This window comes from Dipodomys merriami, unplaced genomic scaffold, assembly GCF_024711535.1.
Source record: "Dipodomys merriami isolate MVZ:Mamm:240054 unplaced genomic scaffold, mDipMer1.0.p SCAF_40, whole genome shotgun sequence".
Lineage (NCBI taxonomy): Eukaryota > Metazoa > Chordata > Mammalia > Rodentia > Heteromyidae > Dipodomys > Dipodomys merriami.
The window spans coordinates 10,429,895-10,456,641 of record NW_027205604.1 but is presented as its reverse complement, the minus strand read 5'-3'; the positions used below and the strand labels follow the sequence as shown (position 1 = coordinate 10,456,641).

The 26,747-nt window shown below is 38.6% G+C and overlaps 1 protein-coding gene across 2 annotated transcripts in view; it reads right to left on the bottom strand.

Moving 5' to 3' along the window:
- The window catches only part of Wdr49 (WD repeat domain 49), a 115,049-nt gene that overhangs the window by 45,905 nt on the left and 42,397 nt on the right, over positions 1-26,747 (bottom strand). For both annotated transcript variants that reach the window (XM_069991944.1, XM_069991945.1), the window contains exons 8-10: positions 19,736-19,969; positions 7,228-7,392; positions 3,665-3,780 (exon numbers count right to left, since the gene is read on the bottom strand). In XM_069991944.1, coding sequence (XP_069848045.1) covers positions 3,665-3,780; positions 7,228-7,392; positions 19,736-19,969 — 515 coding nt within the window. The remainder of the gene's footprint in view (positions 1-3,664; positions 3,781-7,227; positions 7,393-19,735; positions 19,970-26,747) is intronic.

Here is a 26,747-nt window from a genome sequence, read left to right as displayed (position 1 = left end):
GTATAACACAAATCTAAACAATTTAATTTGCCAATTATGTCTTAATAAAATGGGGGAGAAAACAGAGATCTCTACTTTACTCAATGTAGAGAAAAAAATGAAGAAGCTTCTATTTAATGAGGTACATATAGGATCACAGAATTTTAGAGCAGTTTGACACCTCAAACCTTTATAAATATTAATTCAATTTTTATTACAACTATACATATTAAATGCCTACTTTGAGCAAATGCAAAGATAATTTTTCATCCACTGATTTAATTTGACCCAAACAAATATAGCTGATATTTAAGAAGGAACTTTTTAATTGACTCTGTGCCCCTTCACAATTTTGTCTCTAAATATAGATCTTGCTTTAAATAACAGGTAATAAAATTATATATTTCTAGTAATTTCAAATTTGGGGCTTTTCTTTTCCTCATAGATAAATTACCTGGAAATGAGTGACCATTTTCCTAGATAACAAACATGAGTCTCTAATTCAGACTATTTACAACCACATTTGCCATATCCTGTTTGATACGCTGTGCCCTTTCCTAAATTTAGAATTCATGACTCTTTGTACTCTGATTGCTGTTGTTCAATCTATAGCCCCAGCTACATTTCCACCTATAGTTCCTTTCTAGGTGCAATTATTTTAAATCTTTATAACAAGGAAAGGGGGAAACAGGTTAAACCAAATCTAAAGTACTATTTAGTAATACAAGAAGTATGGCATGGCTTAATAAATCTCTCTAAACCTCAGTGTCCCTATCTACCCAATAAACATTAGTCAAGTCATTAAACAAGTATATTTGAGTGTTGAACATTATAAAGATAGATGATAGATAGATAGATAGATAGATAGATAGATAGATAGATAGATAGATAGATAGATAGATAGATAGTCATACAGACAGATTCCTAAGTTAAAGTTCAGGAGGCTGGTAAGAATGAACAAAAGGGATGTGACATATTGCCATCCATCCCATTCATCTTGAGTATTAAAAGGAATGTCCTGGGGGACAAAACATCTCATTAAGTCTTGAAATAGGAACTATTTCAATGTCTACACAGTTTCTGAATGTTGAAATAAGGAAAAGAGTGAGGATATAGAAAGGTGAAATTGTATAGCTGAAAGGGGGACTTTCGGTTGGCAGGTAAGTCTTAGATTAGACAATAGAATGTGTAAGAATGAATCTAGAAAGTCAAAAATAAATTCAGGCTGGGTCAGGGTGAGGTGATGCTAAGATTATTTTGTAAACACTCCGAGAAAAGTGTTAACAAGGCAGTAACATAGAACCGTTTGTGAAGGAAATCACTGTAGCTAAAGCACACTGAATGGATTTTAATGATGGGGGAAAGCAGGAATTCAAGGCCGCGCCATTCATCCAGGTAGATGCCACGCTCTGAGGAGCACAGTGGTAATGCTCATGCAAGAAGATTTAAATTAGCTCTGACTCAGTGACTATTGGATTGTGAAGCTGAATGGCAAGGAAAACCTCAGTGTCTGGCCACGACCCGCAAGCTCCCAAACATAAGAGAGAAAGTAGGCCTGGGAAATGAGAATAAATAACGAGTTTAGTTTCAAACATGTGGTATTTTGGATTTCAAAAGACCAACACTTCCTACAAGCAAATGGATCAGTAAGCTTAGAGAGGGATAAACTGAAGACAGAGTTAACTTAACTACAAAATATTGCCTGTCTTTGAAGATGAAAGTAGAGATTAAGTCAGATAGTGTGTGTCATGTACAATAGTAAATCGCACTGCACCATAAATACAATAAATCCGATGGTTTATTTAAGTACCACCACTCAATAAATGTAGTTTCTATTCTATCTTGGGCAAAATTATCAAAGCAATCTCTGTATTTACACAGAGCCTGAAGTTAAAGCTCTAGCTTAACCTAACAGGCTCTCTCTGGGTTTCACAGAAAGCTTAATAAGCAGACTGTCAATCTTCCAGCTCTTTCCTCTCTAATCACTGAACTGTTAAGGAGCTGTCTTAATAGCCTATATTCCTCTAGCTATAAGCAAACAAGCCTCTGCTTGCTAAAAAGCCATCCGGTATGCAAAATCCTTCGAGGGATCCTAAAGAAACAGCTCTCGCTCAGAAAATGGAATTTCTAAACCCACAAATAGAAAAGTGAAAATAATATAACTAACAATGGATTAATTGAATTTTCAATTCCACCTAAAGGATACAACTTCTGACAACAATCAGACAAAAAAGGAGGCAGCCGGAGGGAATGGTGGGTTTCCTTACTAAGTTTCTCAAATCTTCTTCCCTGAGACCGTACAAAGGGAGGATTCACCAAGATAGATCAGAATATCAGAACCATTTTTTAACCACTTACGCCATTTTTTGATAACTTCATACATTTTTTTTACATTTTCCCATGTAAGTAATCTTAAAAAAAAAAGCAGCTTACATTTGATATGAATTTTTCACCCTGGTTATCTAAAATAACTAAAGAAAATTTGTCTCCAAGTTTTGACTTATATTAAGTTCCTTTATTTAATGTTCAGAATTTAAATCATAATCAGCTGTTCTGTGGTGATAGTAGAGATTCAATGTATTCATTCCTGTGGCTTCATAGCAATCTTCAAGCCATAAGCTGTTGGCATGGTTATAGCTTGATTATAGAGTAGGGCTGTGAAGAAACAGTGTCCTTCAAAGCTGAGGATAATTGAATCCGTGCTTAATACCAAATACAATCATCAAATTGACACTTTCTCTCCTTAGTACCAAACGAACCTCAAAAAGCAAAGCAATGTGTGACTCAACAGTTGCTACCTCTGTATAGCATCTTTACAATAAAATTTTTTTAAAAGTTGCTAGTCTATGTTCATTTCATAAGAAGCTATTTTTCCCTTGATGGACAAAAATCCTCAAATACTACACTCTGGCTGCCTAGGTATAAACTTCTAACGTAATACTAACTCAAGACCATTCAGATCACAATTCAATCCTCAGTCACATAGAGTAAATTACCTATTAGGATAGATGTGCTGAACAACTAAATATATGAACAATGTATTCTCAAATATCGAACACTTTTGTTTTCCTGGTGTTCACGCAGTGCCATAGAAAAGGCCTTGTTTATGATCCCTTATATTCTCTCGGTATGAAGTAAGGAAAAGAAAGCAATGTTCCTTGTAATGACATGGAAAAGCAGCTCCTGGAGAAGCACAGTGATTTGTGAAAGGCCTTGTCACTGAAGGAAAATGAGCGCACCAGCCAGTGAGCCATTTCTCTCCTTGGCTGCACTTGAAATCAGAGAGAGAAGAAAGGCTGGGTTTCCTTTGAAGTTGAAGAAATACACCTTACATGTTAAGAATTCATTGTCTTTAAGATTTGGGAGTCTTTTTGGAACTCAAATTATGGTACTGTTACATCTTTATCTGCAATTTTTAGAGCAAAAGTCCAATTCCCAAAGCCAGAAGAAATCCCAGTAGCACTTTTCAAAGTCACTCATACAATGTGTTTGAACCATATTTTTTTACTCACTAGCCTATCAGTCAATCCCTCCTAGAGTTTCACCCACGTGAACCAGTAATAAGAGAATGACTCAATCAGCCAAGATTTCTTTATTCTTCTTTTAGATTTCGATTCAAATAAAAGCATTCCCGTAACTCTATATACCACATGTCATACCTGTAACTCTATACCACATATCATACCTTTCCAAGCCTACCACCAGAATTGTCTTCTTCAGAACCAGGATCTGTGAAATATCGACAGCCCCATCTTGTCTGACATTTAGTGTGTGGTGACAATGTCCATTGAAATCCCACACCTTTAAAAGAAAAGTTAAAACCAGAAGTGAAAAATGTCTTCAATGAGTTCAACAACGTAGCTATTTTCAACTTGAGCACTTACATCCTGAACTGGGATTGCTTCTATTAGGTTACAGAATAATCAAAGAAATTGTGTTAACTATTTGAGTTTATTATATTTATTACTCTAACACTGATTAATGACATATATGATATTATATGTGTGTATGTCAGACTCTATTAGTAATTACATTGTGGTATTCTACCAGTAGTTAATTCAAAGATTTTAAATTTGTGTTTGTTTTAAGGAAGGAGATGAGATAATGTGGTGTTTGTTGAGACCTTGTTTCTTTTCCTTATTTTCCTCACTCCTCCTGGCCCTGGCTTAGCAGAGTCCAGATGTAGCCCAGACCCTTGGCAGCAAGCATGGAGTTCTACTCTCTCATCTTCAGGTGGCACCTCCTGCTGGCACAGAGGGCCAGCTAGCTAGCTAGGCCTGGTCCTACACGAGCAGGTGGGTCTACTACTTTTTTGGCTCAAGCAGTAAAGACATAGGATGAACTGATGCAATGTATGACTGTGTTATTTGGTTAGCCACAGCTCACATGAAGCCCCACTATGAAACATGGCTGTCGCACCCTGTGCAGAGGAGAAGTTTTCATTATTTCATTAGTTCAGAGTTAAAATGCACATTCCCTTTGCACTCAGAAGTCCAACTTTTAAAAACCAGTCCCACCATGGATACATTCACCTGTGTGAAATGGAACATTTTCAAGCGCATCTTCTGGCGTTATTTACAAAGACCAAAATTTTGAATCAATCTAATTGCTTATTAGGAAGGAAGGGAATAATCAGAGTGTAGAATACTTATGTGGTCACATATAAGGCTGCCATTACAAAAGGTGAATTGGGAGCTGGGAATGTGGCTTAGTGGTAAAGTACTTGCCCAGCATGCATGAGGCCATGGATTTAATTCCTCAGTACCACATAAACAGAAAAAGTCATTAAATAAAAATAAAAATAAAGATGAATCAGGCTGTAGGTATTGCTCAGTTATAGCTAGTATATGCACTATAGGCAAAGTACATGGTGATTTCATAGCCAGTATCATAAAAAAGAAAAAGGAGGAAGAAGTAGAACAGGAGGAAGAAGAAGAGGAGGAGGAAGAGAAGGAATCCTCTTTGTATTTCTACACTCTGCCCAAACTCAATGCATTCTGCTACTTAGAGCTAAGTTGTTTTACTTCTATGAGCTTTAGCTTGCACTTTGTAAAATCAGGAAATAACCATGCCAATCTTATAGATTAGGTGTGTGTGTGTGTCTGTGTGTGTCTGTGTGTCTGTCTGTGTGCGTGTTTAAGTACTTAGAACAGTGTCTGGCTTCATAGGAAGCACACAATGAAAATTACTTAACATTATAATTTTACACATTTCTCTGAATCAATGTCCAGGAGATGGAAATACGAAGTGCAGACTAGCAGAGTTAGCAGGCTGCCATCCCTCATGCTCCTGAACGAGGAAAATGCGCAGGAAACCACTAGCAATAGCACCTCAGGGGAGGGGCTGGAAACAGGATGACAAAAAGCCTTTGTTTTTACAGTACAGCTCTCCTATATTTCATTTTTATTGCATGCATGCATTATTTAAAACATTCATTTGAAAACAGATCCTTCAAAAACATGATAAATCTGTCCATAATTTTAACCCTTTGGTTACACAGACCCTGATTTGGGATCCTAAATTATACATGAGGTTAGAAAATGTCATTCATTCTTGTTTCCTCATAGGCTATGGCTAGAGCAGCTCAACCCTTATTTATGTGTCCTACATATGCAGAGGTTATCAGATCCCAGAATTTTGTTGTGCTACTGTGATAAAGATAAATACCGCCCTTCAAACCCAGTGCTTAGCTGGGAAGTTGGCTCAGTGGTAGAGTGCTTGCTTTGCATGCATGAGGCCCTGGGTTCAATTCCTCAGCACCACATAACCAGAAAAAGAAAGCCGGAAGTGGCGCTGTGGTTCAAGTCGTAGAGCGCTAGCCTTGAGCTGAAGAGCTGAGGGACAGCACCCAGGCCCAGAGTTCAGGCCCCACAAATGGACCAAAAAACAAAAAAGCAAACCCAGTGTTTATTCTGATAGAATTCACCTTCCCCTAAGAAATGTCCAAATGTGTGCTGAGAATTTAAGGATGAACATGCTACTGTCCATGCTACTTTGTTTTCCTCCAGCATTGTTCTTACCAAGTCTATGTAAAATGATTTCCACAAAGAAGTATTACAAAAGATCTGATGATCTTAAGTTCTTTTAAGACCTTGGCTGGGAATAGTAGCAACAGCTACTTGGTGGGCCTTAAGCTGCACTCTAAAACCAGTTTCTTTCCAAGGTGAGTCTAATGGGACCTAATCCATTTGCTTAGTCGTTTTGACTTCCATCTCACATCCCAAGACTGAGGGGTGATTCATCGGTGGAGACATCGTGTAATTCTCCAGTTCCAGAGACACAGTTAGATATTGTTCACAAATCTAACAGCTCCCCATAAACTGTTTTGCTACACCAAATTTCCCATTTCATACCTCATTCCTTTAGCTTCCCAAGACCAAGTCTAGTGCTTTCCAGAGATTCTCACTTTCGAAATTCTCCCCTTAGCTCTTCCTCACACAAGTGGTTACCAACCTGGAATTCACCTAAACACTTGCCCCAAGTCCCAAGATATGCTAACAACACAGCCACGTGGCTTTCTGTGACCTCATGAAGAATGAAGAGGAGTGTCATGTATAGCATCATTTCAGATGGCACAACTAGATAGTATTAAACCTAGATAATATCTAGCCTTGCGTGAAAAATCTCATTCCTCTACAAACTAAAGTATTACCATCCTCTCCGAAGACATAAATTATAGCTATATGAAAAGGAAACTGGAAGCAATAAGATAATCATAGTTGGGGATGGGTGATAATACTAATTATCCATTGTTACTATATTTATTATTCATATTAGTGACTTTTCCTTTCCCTGTCTCACTTCCTCAAAAGCAAAAATGCAAAGGATTCAAGGTTCGTATTTAAGTGTTAATTTTCTGAAAAATGTGTGCCTGTACTTTTTTTTAAAAAAACAACTGATGTAAGTTTCCATAATTACTCATTTCAGAGGATTAGGAAGCTAAAGACAGTAGCCAAAGCCTTTGAAAATGAGTCAAGGCCCCTCTACCCTGAGAAAGGCTTTGTAAAGTGAGTACCAGTACCCTCATCTCAAACTAGTTACTCATAAAAAATCACTTATTTATTTTATTTTCCACTAAGGTTTACTTTTCCAGCAGCTTTGTTATTAGATGTGTAAGCATTCAGCTCTAGAGTCTGAGCTCTCACAAGACAAGACAAAAAAAAAAGTGAAATCTGTAAGTTGTGTTTCCTCACAGAGGCTGCGCATCTCCTCCTATCTGGGAAGGAAAAAGCCTCATTCCATTCGCACCTTCACAGTCCCATCTGTACCGCCAGTCAAAAGACGCGTCTCATTTGCATCCAGGGCCATAGTGCTGATTTCTGCGTTGCCATGACAACCGGTAAACTGTTTGATTTTCTGCCCGGTATCTACCATCCAAAAGGAAACAGCAGACCCCACATCAGCGCTGATTACCTAAGAGAGAAAATAACATTGTCGAGAAATTAGAGTCCCAGAATCCACCATATTCTATTTGTTTCAATAATAATAATAATAAATCTAATCGCGACCTATGCATTTCCACCACTGAAAGCCCCAACAGTCATGTATCTGTCATGTGTTTTCTTCCTTTTCTCTTAAGCTGGTCACTTTTCAATGTCTAGGCCACAGCTGAGGTAAGTGAAGTTATGATTGTCTTTATCAGAGAGCATGCTCCTCTTCTTCACCACCCAGCTGAGTGTCTAGAGGCTCTCCCGAAATCAATTCCTCCCAGAAGTAAACTCATAAATCTTTCACATTAAGATGAGAAACTATATTTGCCTAGTCGTGGGGCCATGGCATTATTTGTTCTGTGAAAAGAAACATTTTATGACACTTCAATTTGCATTCAGAAAAGAAGTACTACCAGCCATTATGGAGGAAAGTTAATTTCCACAAATGTTTAGAGTTATTGCTTTTTTATGACATTATTCCCTTGCTTGATTTCTCTTTTTCTCAAGCTTGTGTGTGTGTGGGTGTGTGTATTCACACATACATACTTATATACCTATAGGACCACTGAATACAATTGTTGCTGGGTAGCTAAACACAAACGAGTACAAATCTACATAGAGGCTTCAAGAAGGCAACAAAGGAAGCATTAGAATAGGTAGGCTTATATTCAGCACTCTGAAAAGAAGAACCTTTTCTTTTTTTTTTTACAATCCAACAATAGCAACTGCTGACGTTTATTGGGTGATTTCCCTCTGCCAGACGCTTCTAAAGAGCTTTACATATATTACCTCATTTAATTCCCTTGGCTGTGCTTTGAAATCAGAACCATTATTATGGTCTTCTAAAGTACAATTCTCTTTCAACTAAATCTTGAGAAGACTTTTATAATGGCAAATAGCTTTCTCATTTTGGCTCTGGGTATTTAGGACCCCTTTGGTAGGAAGTTGTTTGAAGTAGCACCTAGAGTTTTGAGAAACCAAAGTATTTTCTTCTGCGTAGGCTTTTCTTGTAATTTGGGAAATGTGGATTCATTGAGAGTATGTTCCACTTGAATGTTGCATTTTCTACGCCAACTGAGTTGAAGTTTATCAAGTTATCTGTGCAGGCCTAGATAGCTGACCAGTGAGTGGAAGCAAGCTCTCTGGACACTTAGGAACATTTGGTCCATGACAACATCATGATGTCTGTGGTATTTGATAAATCTCAGCTGTCAGGGGGTCTGGGGTCCAGAACTGTACAGGAAAACAACCCAAGGAGCTTCAACTAGCTTCACCACAAGCCAGAGTAGAAATATTATTTCATTGGATCAAGCAAGGATATTGTTAAGTTAGTCCAAGGTACAGCCTGAACTAAGAGTTACTGGGTTACACAAGGATACAGGAACAAGGCTTCCAGGGTAGAGATGGTGTCCTTGAGTGTGTAAGAGCCCAGAAGTACAATCCAGAAATCCAGCAGGTGGACTGGATGGTGGGGGTAAAGAAGCAGAGGAGACAGAGGCAAGTCCTGTTTCACATAGAAGGCTGTTGTGAAAGACAGGAACAGGTATTTATGGAATGCCAGCCCATTGCATTGGTTATTTCATTTGATCTTTACAAAAACTCTCAAGCAACATTATGCCCATAATTTTGCCAGTGACTCTAGTCAATTAAGTACTGCTTTTCAGCTTCTGGAACTAGTTTTGAGAGCCTGAATGATAACCATGTTATAAACTTTACCTTTCACATAATATGGAAGTCAGTTAAGGGTCATTTACAAGAGAAAAGGACTTGGATAATATTCTAAGCATGAGAGACAATAAAGTTCAAGGAGCCAGGCACCAGTGGCTTACTCTTGTAATCCTAGCTACTCAGGAGCTGAGATCTGAGGATCACAGTTTAAAGGCAACCCAGGCAAGAAAATCCATGAGACTCTTAATTTCAGTTAACCAGCAAAATGCCAGAAGTGAAGCTATGGCTGAAGTGGTAGAGACCAGCCTTGAGTGAAAAAAAAACTAAGGTACAAAGTTCGGACTGTGAGTTCAAGCCCCAGTACTGGCACATACATGGGTGCACACACGCGCGCGCGCGCGCGCGCGCGCGCACACACACACACACACACACACACACACACACAATTTAAGAAATGGGGCAAGCTGGAGAAGGAATTTTGAAAATCATTAGTGCATAGCTCCAGAGAATATTGAGTGAGAAAGAAATCTAATTTCCTTGATAATCATTGGAGTCATGGTTAATGGGAAAGATTAAAAAACAATATCACGATTCTGAATGAGGCAAAGAGTGTCACAGAAATTATATTGGCTGTCTGAGAAGATACTTCTATCAGTAGTGTAAAGCACAAAGACCATCTAAAGACCAGCTGAAGTGGAGGTAAGAGATTCTTAGCTGATCAAGTAAATCCAGAAGCCTAAGGAAAAAGAGATAGTATTTATCACTAGTTATAAGCATTTATGTTCTGCAAAGAACCAATAATGAGCACATGATCTTGGTTAGAACTTTTCTCTCTGAAATTACAACTCCGATGAGAAAAAAATTCTTAACTCATATTAAGCTCTATGTACACTGTACCTTTTCTCTCGGTGAAATCAAAGTAGCTCAACTATTTCATTATCTTTGTTAAGCCATGGTGTAATTTCTAAGATGAATGAACTTGCATCTTCGCGCTAATGTGATCTAACACTTTAATTATCACCTCGTGTGGCTGAGCTGATTGTGTTTCCAGTTGGTTTTGTTTGTGCAACACAGAGGGCAGTAGATGCCCTAGCCTAGATGCCTTTGCTAAGCTGTCAGCTGCCTGACCAACTGATTGTCTGGTCTTCAGCACTGAGGTCAGTCATGTTAATTAACCTCTCTATGCCTCAATTTCCTCATCCATAAACCAAGGCTAATCATAGTAACTAGCTCATCCCCTCATTATGAGGTTTAAAGAAGCTAAGATTTTTAAATCACTTACGATAGCATTAGAGAAACCATAAAATTTACTTGGAGTTCCTATTCTATTTAAACCATGTGTCATCTCTTATTCAGGTTCATATCACTTTTTATTTTTCATTTTATTTGCCTGCTTTCTGTATGTATGTGTGTATATATGTATGTGTGTATATGTGCATGCATAGATATATGTATATATGTGTATGAATGGATAGATGTGTCATGTGTAGATGGATAGATGCATGCATGTATGTATGTATATACTGCATGTATAGATGGATATATTCATGTATGGAATGATATAACTATTATGTGTACGTACATGTCTATATGGATATATAGATGGATGGATGAATGGATGGATGGATATATGCATGGATGGATGGATATGTGTGTCTGTGTGTATGTGTGTATATATATATTTTTTTGATAGTACCAGGAGTTGAACTCAGAGACTCACATTTGCTCAGCTTGCTGAGCAAATCACTTGAGCCATGCCTCCAGTCCTGGCTTTTGCTGCTTAATTGGAGCTAAGAGTCTCATAGACTTTTCTGCCAGGGCTGGCTCTGAATCTCAATCCTCACGGTCTCAGCCTCCTGGGTAGACAAGATGGTATGTGTGAGCCTCTAACGCTCAGCTTTTATATTATTTTTCAAATTGAAATTAATTTGAGAAACTAAGATTTTGATTTCTTTTAACCATAACAGTGAAGACAATTACAATCTTAGAAATCAAATTTTTTAGACGTACATTGAAATTTTATATTATTTCATACTTTTAATATCTTAGATATTTGCTTAGGGGTTAAAAGCAAATGCATGAAAACATAACTTTCTAAGCATATCTGAAAATTGTGCTCATGGTTTTTTAAGAAAAGATGAAAGGTTTAATGGATTGTATTCCACTGTATTCCAAGTAAATACTTCCAGAGTATTTACTTAGTAACTGTTCTCTACTATGTACTTCAGTACTACACAATATGTATCCTCCAATAGAAACACAAGAGCAGTGTAAACATTAAAATGCCACGTTCAAAGGGAAAACTTGCTTACTTCTTCCAAGCTGGCCTCACCTTAAGCATATGTCTGCCTTTTATCTAATATAGACATTGGATCATGACTCAGAATAGTTCACTTTCTGCCACTCTGCATTTTACCTCCCTACACACCTGGCTGACACCCAACACACGATTCATCAGTTTTCATCTCCTTTCTCTGTTCATTGAACCATCTCTCATGAAATCTGAATCCATAGTGACAACAGCGGATAGCCAGTCTGATTTCATTTTATGGAAATCTGCCTTCTGGTCATGCTGTCTTCAGGAAAGCAATGTGTTGAAACTGACAATGTCACAAACATACAACCAGTGTCAAATGGAAGGGACCCTTACTATGACAATATTACGCCATCGTAAGAATAGCAATGCAGGGGAAAAGACTTCCAAGTGCAGCAAGAGTGGCGCCACTAACAAAGACACTGGTCTGACTATTGGCCAGTGGCGAATTTAATTTTAGCAAGCTATTTTTATCAGTAATAAAGGCCAGGAATAAATATATTGGCAACGCACCTACACACCACAGTTTGATGACCCCGAATTCTTGTAGGTGTGTGGTTTATTGCAGCTGTCTCTCTTCAAACTCAACCCCAGAAAATGAAGGACAGGACCTCAATAGTTTGCATAACAGAAAGGCAGTGTCCTAATAAGCATATTCTAGAGGAAATGGACCTCAGGAGCCATGGCTTTCTGATGGTAACCTTTCCATTTTAGGTATTGGAGATAATAACTTTAATAATTTTGTTGTTGTTGTTGGTCGTGGGGCTTGAACTATGGGCTTGAGCGCTGTCCCTCAGCTCTTCAGCTCAAAGCTAGGGCTGTACCACTTGAGCTACAGTGCCACTTCTGGTTTTCTGGTGGTTTATTGGAGATAAGAGTCTCACGGTCTTTCTTGCCCTGGCTGGCTTTGAACCACGATCCTCAGATCTCAGCCTCCTGAGTAGCTAGGATTACAGGCGTGACCCATCAGTGCTCAATAACTGTTTAATTATATAATAGGCTCTTTGTGTCTCTCTGATCTGAAGCTGTCCCAGTAAATCAGACTTCTAGATGCATAAGGTTATCCCACATCTCACAATTTCAACAACAGGTTTTTTGGTATATATATATATATATATTGCATTTATTATCTTTAAGTGGTTATACATAGGAGTTGTCATTCAATAGAGCAGTTTGTGAGAACAATCCATCTTGATTAATGACAACCCTTTCAACATTTTCACCCATCCTTCCCCAAGAACGCCCTACCCTCATTTTTCTTAATAGGATATACATTGAATTTTGACTGCATCCCACCCACCCACCCACCCCCGCCGGCTTCTTCTCTTCATTTGTCTCTGCATCTCAAGTCTTAGGTCTAAGTTAAGAGCAGAATAGAAAATTATAGCAGCTGATACAGTTGACTACTAAGGGTTGGGGATATTTGATTTAATTGCTGTTCATAATTTCATGTCTTAGATAGTGTTATTTACAGTATCATAATAGAAAGCAAGTTATCTCCTTCATTTGCATTTTGTAGCAAATCTCTGGAAGTTCCATCTCAGTAAGTAGATGAGAAGGATAATATCTCAGAATACTGGCATAGACCAAGGATTCAAATATTTTTAAGGCTGTTACTCTCCATATATTGGCCTTGTTGATCAGATTTTACTTCTTCCTAGATTAATTTGTAGTTCAGTCTCTCAAAATCACTTCTTGGATTTATTGAACTTTTGTAATACTCAGACCCTGAATCTAAGCACTAGATTCAGTGAAATATTCTGTCTTACATGTTGTGAGAAGGGGTGGGGGGTGGGTGAAAGATAAGAACAGAAAGAAAAGCCAGGTGCTGTGGCTCACACCTATAATCTGAGCTACTCAAGAGGCTGAGATCTGAGGATCGTGGTTCGAAGTCATCCTTGTTGTAAAGTCCATGAGTCTCCTCTCTCCAATTAACCACAAGAAAACCAAAAGTGGCGCTGTGACTCAAACGATAAAGTACTAGCCTTGAGCACAAAAGTTCAGAGACAGCATCCAAGCCCTGAAATCAAACCCTAGAACAACACAAATAACAACAACAACAGCAACACACACATATAGATTAAGTTCGGCAGTGACCAGAATTATTGAGACAAATAGAGCTGAGAAGGAAGCGAGAGTATCATGGGTGGCTAGATGCAAAAGCAGGGATTCTCCAAGGAATTACTTGCAGAAAGGCACGACCAAGTGAGCCATGCTGGTGCTTGGGTGCAAAGAATTCCAAGCAGAGCAAACAGTGATGGAAGCTCCTGTGTCCCTATGAGCATCAACCCTCAAAAGCAGCACTTCTCTGGGTCAAGTGAGGCAATCTGGTCTTCCAATTTTCACTCCTCACATCCCATCATCCTAGATTATCAGACCCCATGAAGGCCCTCAGGAATCTAGTGGAAGAAACCAAACAACTGCTGTCAGGCGAATCTCACTAGACAGCTACATATATGATCAATACACTTAATCTTAGTGGTCAGATAAAAGGAGAAGAGACTGGTAGGCAATCCATGTATCAAATTACCTGATTCTTTACCCTAGAAATCCTTTTCTAAGAGTTAAAGTCATGTGTGAAGTCGCGTATTTACAAAATGAAATTGATTAGTAAATTTTCATGACACAATGAGTGCTCTACTGCCTTTCTTCAAATGATAAGGAAACATATTCTAAATATATTATTAAACAGAAAAGTAGGTCATTGAACTACATTTATGAATAAATATGCACAGAGATTTTAGAAATTGCCAATAAAACATTAGCAACATTAACTTCCTCAGCTGAGATTTACTGCATTGTCTTAATTTCCTTACAATAAATATCTGATGTTTACATGTAATGTTTTCCCAAAACCAGTATTTCAGGAAAAATAGTAAATATAACATATGAAAATATGATGACACCCAAATACCTAACTTAACTATAAATCCCCTCAACAAACTGAAATATTCTGTTTAACACACACACACACACACACACACACACACACACACACCATTAGGATGAGTATAAGTTATAAATAAATTTTATCTATTCTACTCCATCCTAGCATGCAGAAATACATTTTTATTTTCCTAACGTCCATGGGATTTTTAAGAAAAGCTCAATTTAAGAAAGCCCTATAAAGACAGCTTACTATAACTGCTTCCAGGATACTAAGTTACTTTAATTCTTCCAAACAAAAAGAAAGAAAAAAGAAAGTAGAAAGTACTTTCCAGGGACATGTTCATACAGTGCCACCTTGCTCTGCTCTTGGCTGGGAGGGAAGCCCTATCTGGGGAAATAAGCAGGTGGTTCCTTTTTAAAGACTTTCTGTGGTTTAACGCTACTTTCTTAGATTAGGAGGTAGGAAAACAAAAGACAAGAAGATAAAGAAGAGCCACAGAACTGTGCCCAGCTGCTTTCCTAGGAGAATTACATGAGGTCCTCACTGAGTAAAATAATCATGAAATGTGGGCAGATGGTTGGAATGTCAATAACAGAAGGCAGTCTTCATTAAATTCAAAGGGGAAAGATTCAAGATGACATCAAACTAGATTGTCAAGGAAAGAGCTATTGGGCTGAAAAAGGATGGGATAAGCAGAACTTCCTAATGTTTGTTAACACATGACACAGAGTTGGGGGGGGGGGAGAATTGGGGAAGGACTGAGGAATCCTAATAAGTCAATAAGATAAAGATGTCCACACACAGTGATGCTCACCAGGAGAGGTGTGAAAGAGCTAGCAAGGTCTTCCAGAGCTAATGGCCAGACCTAGCGAGGACAAACTCTAAGAAGGAGCCAAGAGTTGGTGGCTCACATCTTTGATCTTAGCTACTCAGGAGGATGAGACCTGAAAATCACAATGTGAAGCCAGTTGGGGCAGACAAATTGGAATAATTCTTGTCTCCAATGAACCAGCAAAAAGCTGAAAATAGAGTTATGACTCAAGTAATAGAATGTCAGCCTTGAACACACATGCATACAAAACAGCCAAGTGAGAGGGTGAGTTCAAGCCCCAGGACCAGCATGCATGTGCATACGCGTGCGCATGTGCACACACACACACACACACACACACACACACACACACACACACACACACACACCACCTTGAAGAAGGCATATTGTACAATGGCCACACTGACCAAGGCAATCTAGACATTCAATGCAATTCCCATCAAAGCCCAAAGGTCTTTCACAGAAATAGAAAAATCAATCTAAAATTTCATATGAAATCATAAAAGACCTCAAGAAGCAAAAGTAATCCCAAGCAAAAAGCAAAGCTAGAGGTATCATAATACTGAACTTCAAATTATTCTACACAGCTATAGTGTCAAAAACAGCATGGTAACAGCACAAAACAGAAAAACAAAAAACAACAAAACAGAACAGAACACCCACAAATAAAACCACACAGCCCCAGCCAACTAATTTTTGACAAGCAAGTGAAAAAAATCCCACTGGAGATAAGATAGTCTCTTTAACAAGTAGTCCTGGCAAAATGTGGCAATCTGCACCTAAGAGGCTGAAAATTAATTCTAATCCTGCCCCCGCCCCGTACAAAAATCAACTCCAATGTATCAATGATCAAATGTAGCACCTGAAACTTTAAAACAACAAAATAATGTAAGGAAAAAAAATAATGTAAGGAAACACAGTCAATTATTTTATGAAGAAAACTCCAGTTGCCCAGAAAATAAGAATAAGATTTGACAAGTAGAACAGCCTCAAATTAAAAAGCTTCTGCCCAGCCAAAGAAACAATTATCAGAACCAAGAGACAATAATTCATAGAACAGGATAAAATACCTGCCAGCTATTCAACAGGTGAAGAATTCACATAGAGCTCAAAAAATTAAACAAAAATAGAACAGCTAACCCAATTAATAAATGGAAAAAGTTGAACAGACAGTTCTCAGAGGAAATACAGATGACTACTCAATCCATACAGTAATATTTAGCTTCCTAGATATAACATCTGTTGCCATTTAACTCCCTAAGTCCTTCATAGGAACAAAAACCAGGAAACAGAAGTGCAGGAAGGCTAAGTAGTCTGCCCAGAAGTTCAACCTCTGTCTTTGGAATCCAGCCATTCTCACAATGAATCATCATGGGGCTGCTTTACATGCTTAACAATTATTGTGGAATTAGAGTAGGACTCATGCTGGTGACTCACACCTGTAATCCTAAATACTCAGGCAGCTGAGGTCTAAGGATTGTAGTTGGAAGCCAGCCTGGTAGCAAAGCCCATGAAACTCTTCTCTCCAATTAACCACCAAAAAGCCAGAAGTAGAGCTATGGTTCAAGTGGTAGAGCACTAGCGTCGAGCAAAAACCTCAGGAATAATACCCAAGTCCTGAGTTCAAACCCTAGTACCAGTACACACAAAAAGAAAAAAAGAAAAAAGAATTCTAATTACATGACATGTGTGTATGTGTGTGTGTGTGTGTGTGTGTGTGTGTGTGTGTGTGTATATATATATATATATATATATATAACTGTTTAATACATAGTTCTATGTAGTTACATAAAATACATAATATGGGCAGACATTAGTTATCAGTTAACAGGTAACCGGCTAATTAAATGTAATATTAATCACATTGCAAATTTAATCTGGTTAACTGTTAAAAACAACAGAAAGACACACACACCCTTAGCAATGATGGCCTGTCCCCCCCCCCAAAAAAAATACTGTATACTGTTAGAGAATGAAGATAGAGATGAAAACGGTCTGACCTCTGAGATTATTTTCTAGGGTATCCAAGGGATCCAAGATCACACTGTGAGAATTGTTTTGGCCTCAAGCCTGGGCTGGATTTTCTCCGATCAGACTGCAGTGCATTCGGTGAATGACCCTCCCCAGGTGACTCTAAGTCCTCTTTACTTTCCTTAATTCCCATTGACTTTGTTAAGAATTTCATCAAGGAAGCCCTGGCCCACAAATAACACTGCTGTCCAATGTCCTCCTTGGGGCTGGTGTTGTAGCTCCTGTCTGGGATCCTTCTCCAGGGCACCTGTCATGGATTCACTGAAATGTCACCTACCCAGCCCCAGGCAGGACCTGTTACTACCCAATGGAGAGAGCTTTGCTTCTACCTCAGCTTCATTTTACTGCAATGCCCTGGTTCCTTAGGAGTTTGTAATGCATTTGCCTCTTCTGCTTTCATTCCCCGGCCCGGTAATAGCATCTGCCCTGCAGTGACTGGTCAGCTCAAAGACTCCATTCTTTAAGGGTAGATCCAGTTCTTTCAAAGACAACTTATTTTTCTGAGCTCTGGATTCAGAAACAATAACTTAATAAGCTTTCATTCTTTCTTTCTGGCACCTGGCACTTGTTTGAGCTGCTATATTTGCTTTTTTAATTACTCTCAGGTAATAAATTAACACTGTCTGATGGGATTGTGGATGTTATTTTCTTTGTACTTCTCTGCTATAGATGATCTCTTTCTGTGTGTGTCGCTGTCTCTTTCCCTCTCCCTCTGTCTCTACTAGAATTTGAGTGCAGGTCTTCACAATTCCTCAGGAGATGTTTACCTCTGAGCCACACCTCCAGCCCTTCTTTTGCACTGTCTTCTCTTTTTTTGAGGTAAGATCTTGCCCTGCCTGGACATACACCTGAGCTGTGATCTGCCTATTCTGTAGTAGCAAGGATGACAGGTGCATAGCACCATGCTCACATCCATCTCTGTTGAAATGTAGTCTCGCAAACTTTTCTTCCCTAACTGACATGGAACCAAAATCTTCTTGGTCCCAAATCTCCCACAGAACTAGGATTATAGGCATGAGGTACGGACACCCAGGTTCATTACATCCTTACAGATACAACGTTCAAGTGTTTCTCTATAGATTAATCACTAATAATAATAATAATAATAGGTTGATGCATATGACACACAGTTTTGGGTTTTACACATGCATTATGCTGTCAATTATCTATGCTACTCAGCAACAAATGCAGTGATACTTCCTTTAAGATCTACCATATGGGCATGTACTTTTGTTTCCTATAACTTGTATGTTTTTATGACATTGATTTGATCTTCACAGCCCAAATGGAAGATTCCAGATCTTTTTTTCTGTGTGTCTCATTTCCTGCATTTCTCCTGAGATACTGTTCATCTTAAGGCTAGAAAACATGGACCCCCCACATATACACATAACCCTAGCTTTTTAACCAAAGATCTCAATTAACAGAATGTTTTCTGAGACACAACTGCATCTGTCATCAGCCAACAGGGAGTTGAATGAACCGGTTGCCTTCATGAAGTTCAATAAAACATTTGTTGGGGAATGTTTTCCTGCAGATGGAATGCAGAATGGATTGTTTCATTAAAAAAAAAAAAGATTTAGTCTCCTAGAATAACCAGAAAACAGAGTGTTTGAAGTAGCTACATAACACACTTATCATTACCACCAAAGGGGCTTTCCACCCTTTGCACAAAATCTGAGCTGCTCATTTCTATGTGGAAGCAAAAGCATCGACTGATGGCAAAAGGAAAGAAGGGATTGGAGTTATTGTTTAATTGGCTGCAAGCTGGAGGCTTGCTTTTTCTCTTCTGTTCCCACTGTGCTGTTTCCGTCAGGCCTGAGGGGATCATTGTAGCAGACTTAATCTCCAGTGTTCTCTGCCTCTCTCCACCAGACCACAATCAGCCATCCACCTCATGCTGGCCGCTTTTCTGGCTGGATCTCCCCCTTTCTCCTGTTTTGTAAAAGGGGGCTGTGGTCTATGTGGCCTCTTGGTTACAGGGGAAGCCCCAACTTCACTTAGATCCAGATGATGCATCCCAAAGCAAGGGCTGTAGAGTGTTGTTAACATGGAGGGAAGGTAAAGAGGACAGGAGCTGCATACTAAGTGGCATCATCACATTTAACTGAATCATTTTATTATGAATACATTCCAAGCGCCACTTCGAGCCTCGGGTGTAAAATAGGCTGGCAAAAAACAAAAATGGATCTCTGCTAATTACATTTCATGCATATTTCAGAACTCTCCACAGGGATACAGGAGGATCACGTTCATAAATGGGAATTTTACAACCGGGTTCATTTGCGTTTGGCTCAAGATCCAAACAATGGTGGTTAACACAGATAAGTTCATTTACATGAGGTGCTGTGTGTTTGGGTTAGTTAGAACTAATTGTAATTCCTTATACTTCTATTGTCACACCTACAACGAACATCCACCTGGACACACCACACTACCACTGAAAGCATCCATGCTACTGTTAAATCATTTCCTCCTCACCTTTGTGTTTTCTGGATTCTTCCTTGGTTTTATGTTAGGCTGAGTGGAGGAAATGAGTCTCCAAACTTGAGGATGTGTTAGGACAGTGACTCAAAAGAAGGCAGCATTACCTGCTTCGAGAGTGTGCTGTAAAGGACACATGTGACGGCTTTTGCGTGGCTTTTCACCCTCTTACTGGCTTCGCTTTTCATGGTCAACATAGCTAGCTGGTTATTAAATGAGATGAAAAGTCGTCCATGGGCCTCATCAAAGTGGAAAAGGCATCTGAAGTCTTGACTCTTGGGAAAAGGACAAGCAATCCTCTGGATGGACAGCTGGTAATGAATATCCCAGAGTCTCAAAACCTGAAAGAGAAGGAAGGTCAGTAACCCTAATTATTGTTTTAGCCAGTATTTTTCTTAGTTAACCTTTGACCCTAGCTTCTTCATCCACAGTGCCATCGTTGGCTCAGAGTACTGTCATATTGCATGCTATGTTACCTGCTTAAAACTATACCCTCAACTGTAAGGGTCCCAGAGGAAGCACTGGGTTTTTGTTTGTTTGTTTGTTATTTTATTGTAAAGATGCTGTACAGAGGGGTTACCGTTACATGAGTAAGGTAATGAGTACCTTGTCGAGCATTGTTACCCCCTCCTTTGTTGTTCTCCCACTATCCCTCCCCTCCCCCACCTCTCCCACTTCACCCCCCCCAAAGTTGTAAAGTTCATTTCCAATATACTGTCTTGTGAGTATCATTGTTGCAATAGGTCATCCTGTGTCCTTGTTTCAGCATTTTGTTATTCCCCTCCCCTTCCCCAAATTAGACAAAGGAACATACAAGATGCAGGGTATCAAAAGCACTGTTTTTATCCCAGTATCTAGAATAGGGCTTAGCAAGTGGCATGTGTTTGTGGTAACCAAAGTTGCCCATCTCTAAACCACCAGGACCTGTGTACGTTTGTTATCTCACAAAGCAAAAATAATTTTAGCCGAGTGCCAATGGCTTATACCAGTAATCCTACTACTTAGGAGGCTGAGATTTTCAGATAGCTGTTCAAAGCCAGACCCAGTAAGAAAGTACTCCTATGTCCAATTAACTACCAAAAGATCCAGAAGTGGAGCTGTGGCTCAAGTGGTAGAGTTTTTTTTGGGGGGGAGGGTCCGGTTGTGGGGCCTGAGCTCTGGGCCTGAGTGCTATCCCTCAGCTCTTCAGCTCAAGGCTAGCACTCTACCACTTGAGCCACAGTGCCACTTCTGGCTTTTTTCTTTTTGCTTATGTGGTGCTGAGGAATCGAACCCAGGGCCTCAGGCATGCAAGGCAAGCGCTCTACCACTGAGCCAACTTCCCAGCCCTCAAATGGTAGAGTTTTAACTTCAAACAAAAAAAAGCTCGGGGACAATGTCTAAGCCCTGAGTTCAAGCCCTAGGATAGCACAAAATATATATAATAATTTTAGAGATGTGATTAAACTAAGAATTTGAAAAAGAGATTTTCCTGGATTAATTCAGTGAGTTCAATGTGATAACCAGAGCATTCTTTAAATAGACATCTTTTATAGAATGAAAATTTTGTTCTGATATATATAGAGAGAGAGAATACTGAACAAATTCACATCCTCCACCATATTTTTATTCTTCCCTTCTTTTCTTGCACCCATTTTCAATTAGCAATTGTTGAGTTTTATTATGCTCTATTTATGTGTGTGTGTGCATGTGCGCATGTCTATCCTCCTTTGGTCCTCTTTGGAGTTGGGTGAAGAAAAGGAAGCAGGAAAAGACACAGGAGTAATGCACTATCAGGACGCTTTCTAGTGTTGCTGGATATGAAGAAATCCAAATCCAAGTTTGGCAGAAATGGTGGGAAAGTGATTCCTCTAGAATGGAGTAGAGTTCTTCCAATGCCTTAAGTCTTGAATTCTAAGCAGTGAACACAGCATGGTTAGAATCAGAATTCTAAGTAGTGAACATCATGCTTAGAATCAGAATTCTAAGCAGTGAACATAGCAGGCTTCAAGTTGATGTTGTTCAAAAGTACTAATTTGTGGTTCTCTCTCTCCTTCTCTCTCTCCCTCCCTCTCTCCCTCCCTCCTTCTCTCTCTCTCTCTCACACACACCCTCCCTTTCGACATTTATATGTAATTTTGATGAATTATCAGAAGTGGCATTAACTAAAATCAAGTTCAAATAAACCAAAGTTACTACTTAATGCAACCAAGTTATGCCAATGGCATGCATTTATTAGAGAACAAACAGTGAATCTTTGCTCAACGGAAAGGTTGCTTTCTATTCAGCAAACATGGAATGGCTGTTTTCCCTGTCCTTTCTCCCCCCTCGTGGTTCTCCTCATTCCTGTGAGACTGAATCACACCAAGTGTCCTGGGCAACAAACAGAAAGAGCAGCTTTGTGGGTGCAAGTGGGGTGATGGTGGGGGGGCTCCCAGTAGTGGTGTAGGTAGAAATAACACAGGTTAATGAGAAGAAAATAACCAATATGCTTTCAACATGATTTCCTGCTTCTAATCTCTCTCTGCCCGCTACCAGCAGGGTGCCTCTGAGCTTTTAATTTGGTATCTATTTCACACAGTATTATGAGAATTCAGTTAGAGCCCCTGATGATGTATAATAAATACTTTTGAAGTTGTTAAATGCTGTATCTCATTTTTGGGGGAGGGTCGTCCCGTCATGGGGCCAGAACTCTGGGCCTGGGCGCTGTCCCTCAGCTCTTCAGCTCAAGGCTAACGCTCTGCCACTTCTGGCTTTTTCTTTTTGCTTTATGTGGTGCTGAGGAATTAACCCAGGGCCTCTTGCATGCAAGGCAAGCGCTCTACCACTGAGCCATCTTCCCAGCCCTGTATCTCATGTTTTTTAACTATATATATGGTCATGGGGCTTGAACTCAGGACCTGGGTGCTGTCCTTAGCTTTTTTAGTCAAGGCTACTGCTCTCCCACTTTGAGTGATAGCACCACTTCCAGTTTTCTGGTGGTTAATTGAAGATAAGAGTCTCATGGACTTTCCTACTCTGGGCTGGCTTTGAACCATGATTCTCAGTTCTCAGCCTCCTGCATAGCTAGGATTATAAGCAAGAGCCACCAGCACCCAGCTTAAAATACTATATATTTATTTAGCTCATCAATGAAAAGACTAGCTGAGATAAATCTAAGAATAGAGCACCTCTACAGAAAATCTACCTCCCTCCTGCATAGATATTTACCAAATTACAGATCTCACATCATTTTATATGAATCATATGAAACTATATGAAGTATTACAAGACTTTTCACATCTTACAGAAGTAATTGTATCTGATGTATAGATTAACCTATCTACCAACCCTTATAACAAGGTTGAACAGACTTAGTCAATTGCTATCAGATAAACAGGATTACAAATTGCTCAAACATATATTTATAAAGAAAAATGGGGCTTGGGGCAAGAATATTTTATGAAAGACTCATTCATGTTCTTTATAATTGATAAAAATTTCTCATTTAAAATGTGCTGGAAGCTCTCCAAGAAATGTTTATTCATAAAAATACAGATCCTTAAGAATTAAGTCATAAATATATTTCAATGTGTTATCAATATAAATAGATTTGGGTGATCTTTTGAATATTATAGTCATAAGATTATACCCATCTGGATGATGAGAATCATGATACTAGAATGGTTATGTCATTATTGTGGAAAATAGTGTCTTAATTTATTTAGACCCATTCTGAGAGATAGAAACTACTACACAACAGAATAATAATACTTGATGGTATCATGAGTGAGTATAGATTAATAATGACTCAACAGTATTAATAGATTGTAGTTTCCTCAGAATTATTTGTTCAAATAATTTAAGTGGTCTCTAATATTTCATTTCATTTAGTCACACTAACTAAATAAAAAATTTAAAACAGATTAAGTATAACTTCTATAGTCTACAAGAGGTGAGTTCTTCAGCAATTAAAACTAGAATTGGTGTTAAGTGGAATATGTATAATCATGGTCTTTCCTTAAAATTAATTTTCTGCTTCTCCTTATGAACCTTATGCTATTAATAATCTCATTAAGCCTAACTTCCATCTTTAATTCTTTATTTTTCCCTCTGTTTAGAATCAAGCAACAGTTTGATACACCTAGTTAGTAAACCCATATTCTAGCATGCGTCTAGAAATTAGGTGATGTCGTTACTTCTAAGACATTTTAAACGTTCCCTGTGTTCTCATATTATATACCAATGCTTCCTAAACTTGACATTAAACAAAAATACCTACAGTGCCACAGAAATCACCTTTTATTGGGTGCTTTTCTTAGGCCAATTAAATCTGAGTCTCCGAGGATAAAATTCGTCCATTGTGATTTTTCAAACATTTTCCCCCAGGTCTTTCCTTTGTATCATGCTTTAAGGGCTCTACTTGATTTGAAGGTCAGTGATAATTACCTTGAACAAGAAATTTATCCCCTTAATCAGTAATATCATTTGGCTTGGCTTTAAACCAGATACCTATACTCACCTCTCCCAGCCACTTTCTATCTTTCTCATCACACAAAAGAATTCACATTAATTCAATCTTATCAAGCAAGTCCTTTGAAAAAAACTGCCATTTAATGTCTTATTATTCTTTGAGAATCACAAGATCTCCACTTATATTTAAGTTAACTTAAAAAATTGAATTATGTGACAATTTAGAAAAATAACAGATCTACTATTTCCATTCCAAATATTCTAGAGATGTGTTCTTTCTTAATATGAAAAAACAGACTGATAAATTCGTAATGTTAAAATTACAATGGAATATTTGGTACTTTTAAATCGGTATCATTGGCAGGGTGCTTGTGACTCACACCTGTAAATCCGACCCACCCAGGAGGCTGAGATCTGGGGTTGAGATTTGAAGCCAACTCAGGTAGGAAAGTCAGGGAGATTCTCATCTCTAATTAACCAAAAAAAGTTGAAAGTGGAGTTGTGGCTCAAGTAGTAGAGTACCAGCCTTGAGCAAAAATGCTCAGGGATAGCACCCAGGACCTCAGTTTAAGCCCCAGAACCAGCACACACACACAAAAAACTGTTGTAGAATATCTATATGTATGTATATATATATATATATATAACAAAATGTATGCATATATTATATATAATATTTTCTACAATTTTCTCTATCTATGTCTACTTATGTGAGATCTAAGGACCTGTGGTTTCCATACCAACTCAGATTCAGTCAGGCTCATATAGAGAATCTCTTTGGGTCTCATTTCACCTTCACTTTTACATTAGCAGTAATAAGCTTAAATTTTTATGTTACGGTAAGACATAGCATTCTGCATAATGATGATGACATTGTTCTTCATACTCATTGTCTTGTTCATTGTTACCTTTTCTTAATACAGGATTGTGGGCAAATACTATCTTATATATGTAAGATCTAGAAACCAGTGTTTTAAGACTTCAGACTCCCTGAATCCTGTTTTAAAGGACTAAAACTGAATTTGTCAGCTCAGGTATGTGATTTTATCTGTCCATTTCACCTCTCTGCTGAAGAGGCCCCTTTTTGCTCTGAAAATCAGTCTAGAATGGGGTGAAATTGCTCAGTCCATTCTCTCAATATTCCAAGATGACAAGAATTCAAATGCTTTCACGAAGGTACACAGTGCGGACTCTGTTCAGATGTAGGAGAGTTGCATGTGCATGCTGGCCCTGATGAGAATCCCCACATCCCTTCCAAACATCAAGACAACCACTGCAATTCACAGATCATGACAAAACCTTTGTAAACAAATAATTCTTTTCTTTGGAACTACCAATATTACATTCACAAGTGTGAAAACTTATGGAGAGGTAAATATATGGATGGCTAGATGGATGGATGGATGGACGGATGGATGGATGGACGGATGGATAAAAGAATGGATGGATGGATGGATAAATGGACAGATGGATGGATGGATGGATAAATGGATGGATGGATGGATAACCTTTTTTTCTGTTCAATGAAAAAGATGGACCAGCCTTATTTATCTACTTGCAATTTAATTCCAAGTATGGTGATTAGAAACAAAAGTTGTTACATTTCCTAATACTGTCAAAAAAGTGAAGAAATAGAAAATGGGCTCAAATGACCTGATTGAAAGGAGGCTTGTTCAGTTTCATCAGACATATGTAACATTCTGTAAAAGAGAGAAATAAGAAAAGAGTAACAAAACCAGAGAGACGAGGTGGGGCTTGAATGTGAGTTCTTGGGGGATTTTGAAAACTGCATTACCTTAGCACAGTGCTTTAGGAATAATCCACCAAAACGTATGGTCCTCTTGCAGATAATAGGTAAACAGGGCCAGGCTGGTAGCTCAGACCTGTAATTCTAGCTATTGGGAGGCTGAGATCTGAGGGTCATGATTCAAAGCCAGCCTGGGCAGGAAAATCTATGAGACTCTTATCTCCAATTAACCACCAGAAAACTGGAAGGGGCACTGTGGCTCAAATAGTAGAGTGCTAGCCTTGAGCTGAAGAGCTAAGGGACTGGGGCTTGAATATACCTTTATGGATTATACCTTTATGTTGCATTTGTTAAGAATTTAAGCCCTCCAAAATCCTCAAGAGCATAATCAGTGAAAACAAAGGCAATGTTTTTTGACATGATACATACCTGCAGACTTTTTTTGTTAAATTTTTTTTATTGTGAAAATACTGTACAAAGGGGTTACAATTACATGGGCAAGATAATGAGTACATTTCTTCCTGTAGACTTTTTCTAGTGAATATGTCAGCTAATTTTTTTTCTTAAAATCATATAATAGTTTTTATTCTTTAACAACTTGCCCCTCAGGAATGAAGTAAAACTTAAAATGAGGGAAATTAAAATTGTTTACTGTGCTATTCATCTTTAAAAGTTACCTTAATGATTATCTTCTCACTCTCTGTCACACACACACACAAACACACACACACACACACACATACAAAATCTATCTTTCTCCTTATCCCAATATCTCTCAATATTCATTTCTCTCTGTCTATCCTTCCTACTGTATCACAAAAATCTATCTATTAGGGCTAGGAAGGTAGCTCAGTGGTAGAGTGCTTGCTTTGCATGCATGAGGCCTTGGGTTCGATTCCTCAGCACCACATAAGCAGAAAAGGCCAGAAGTGGCACTGTGG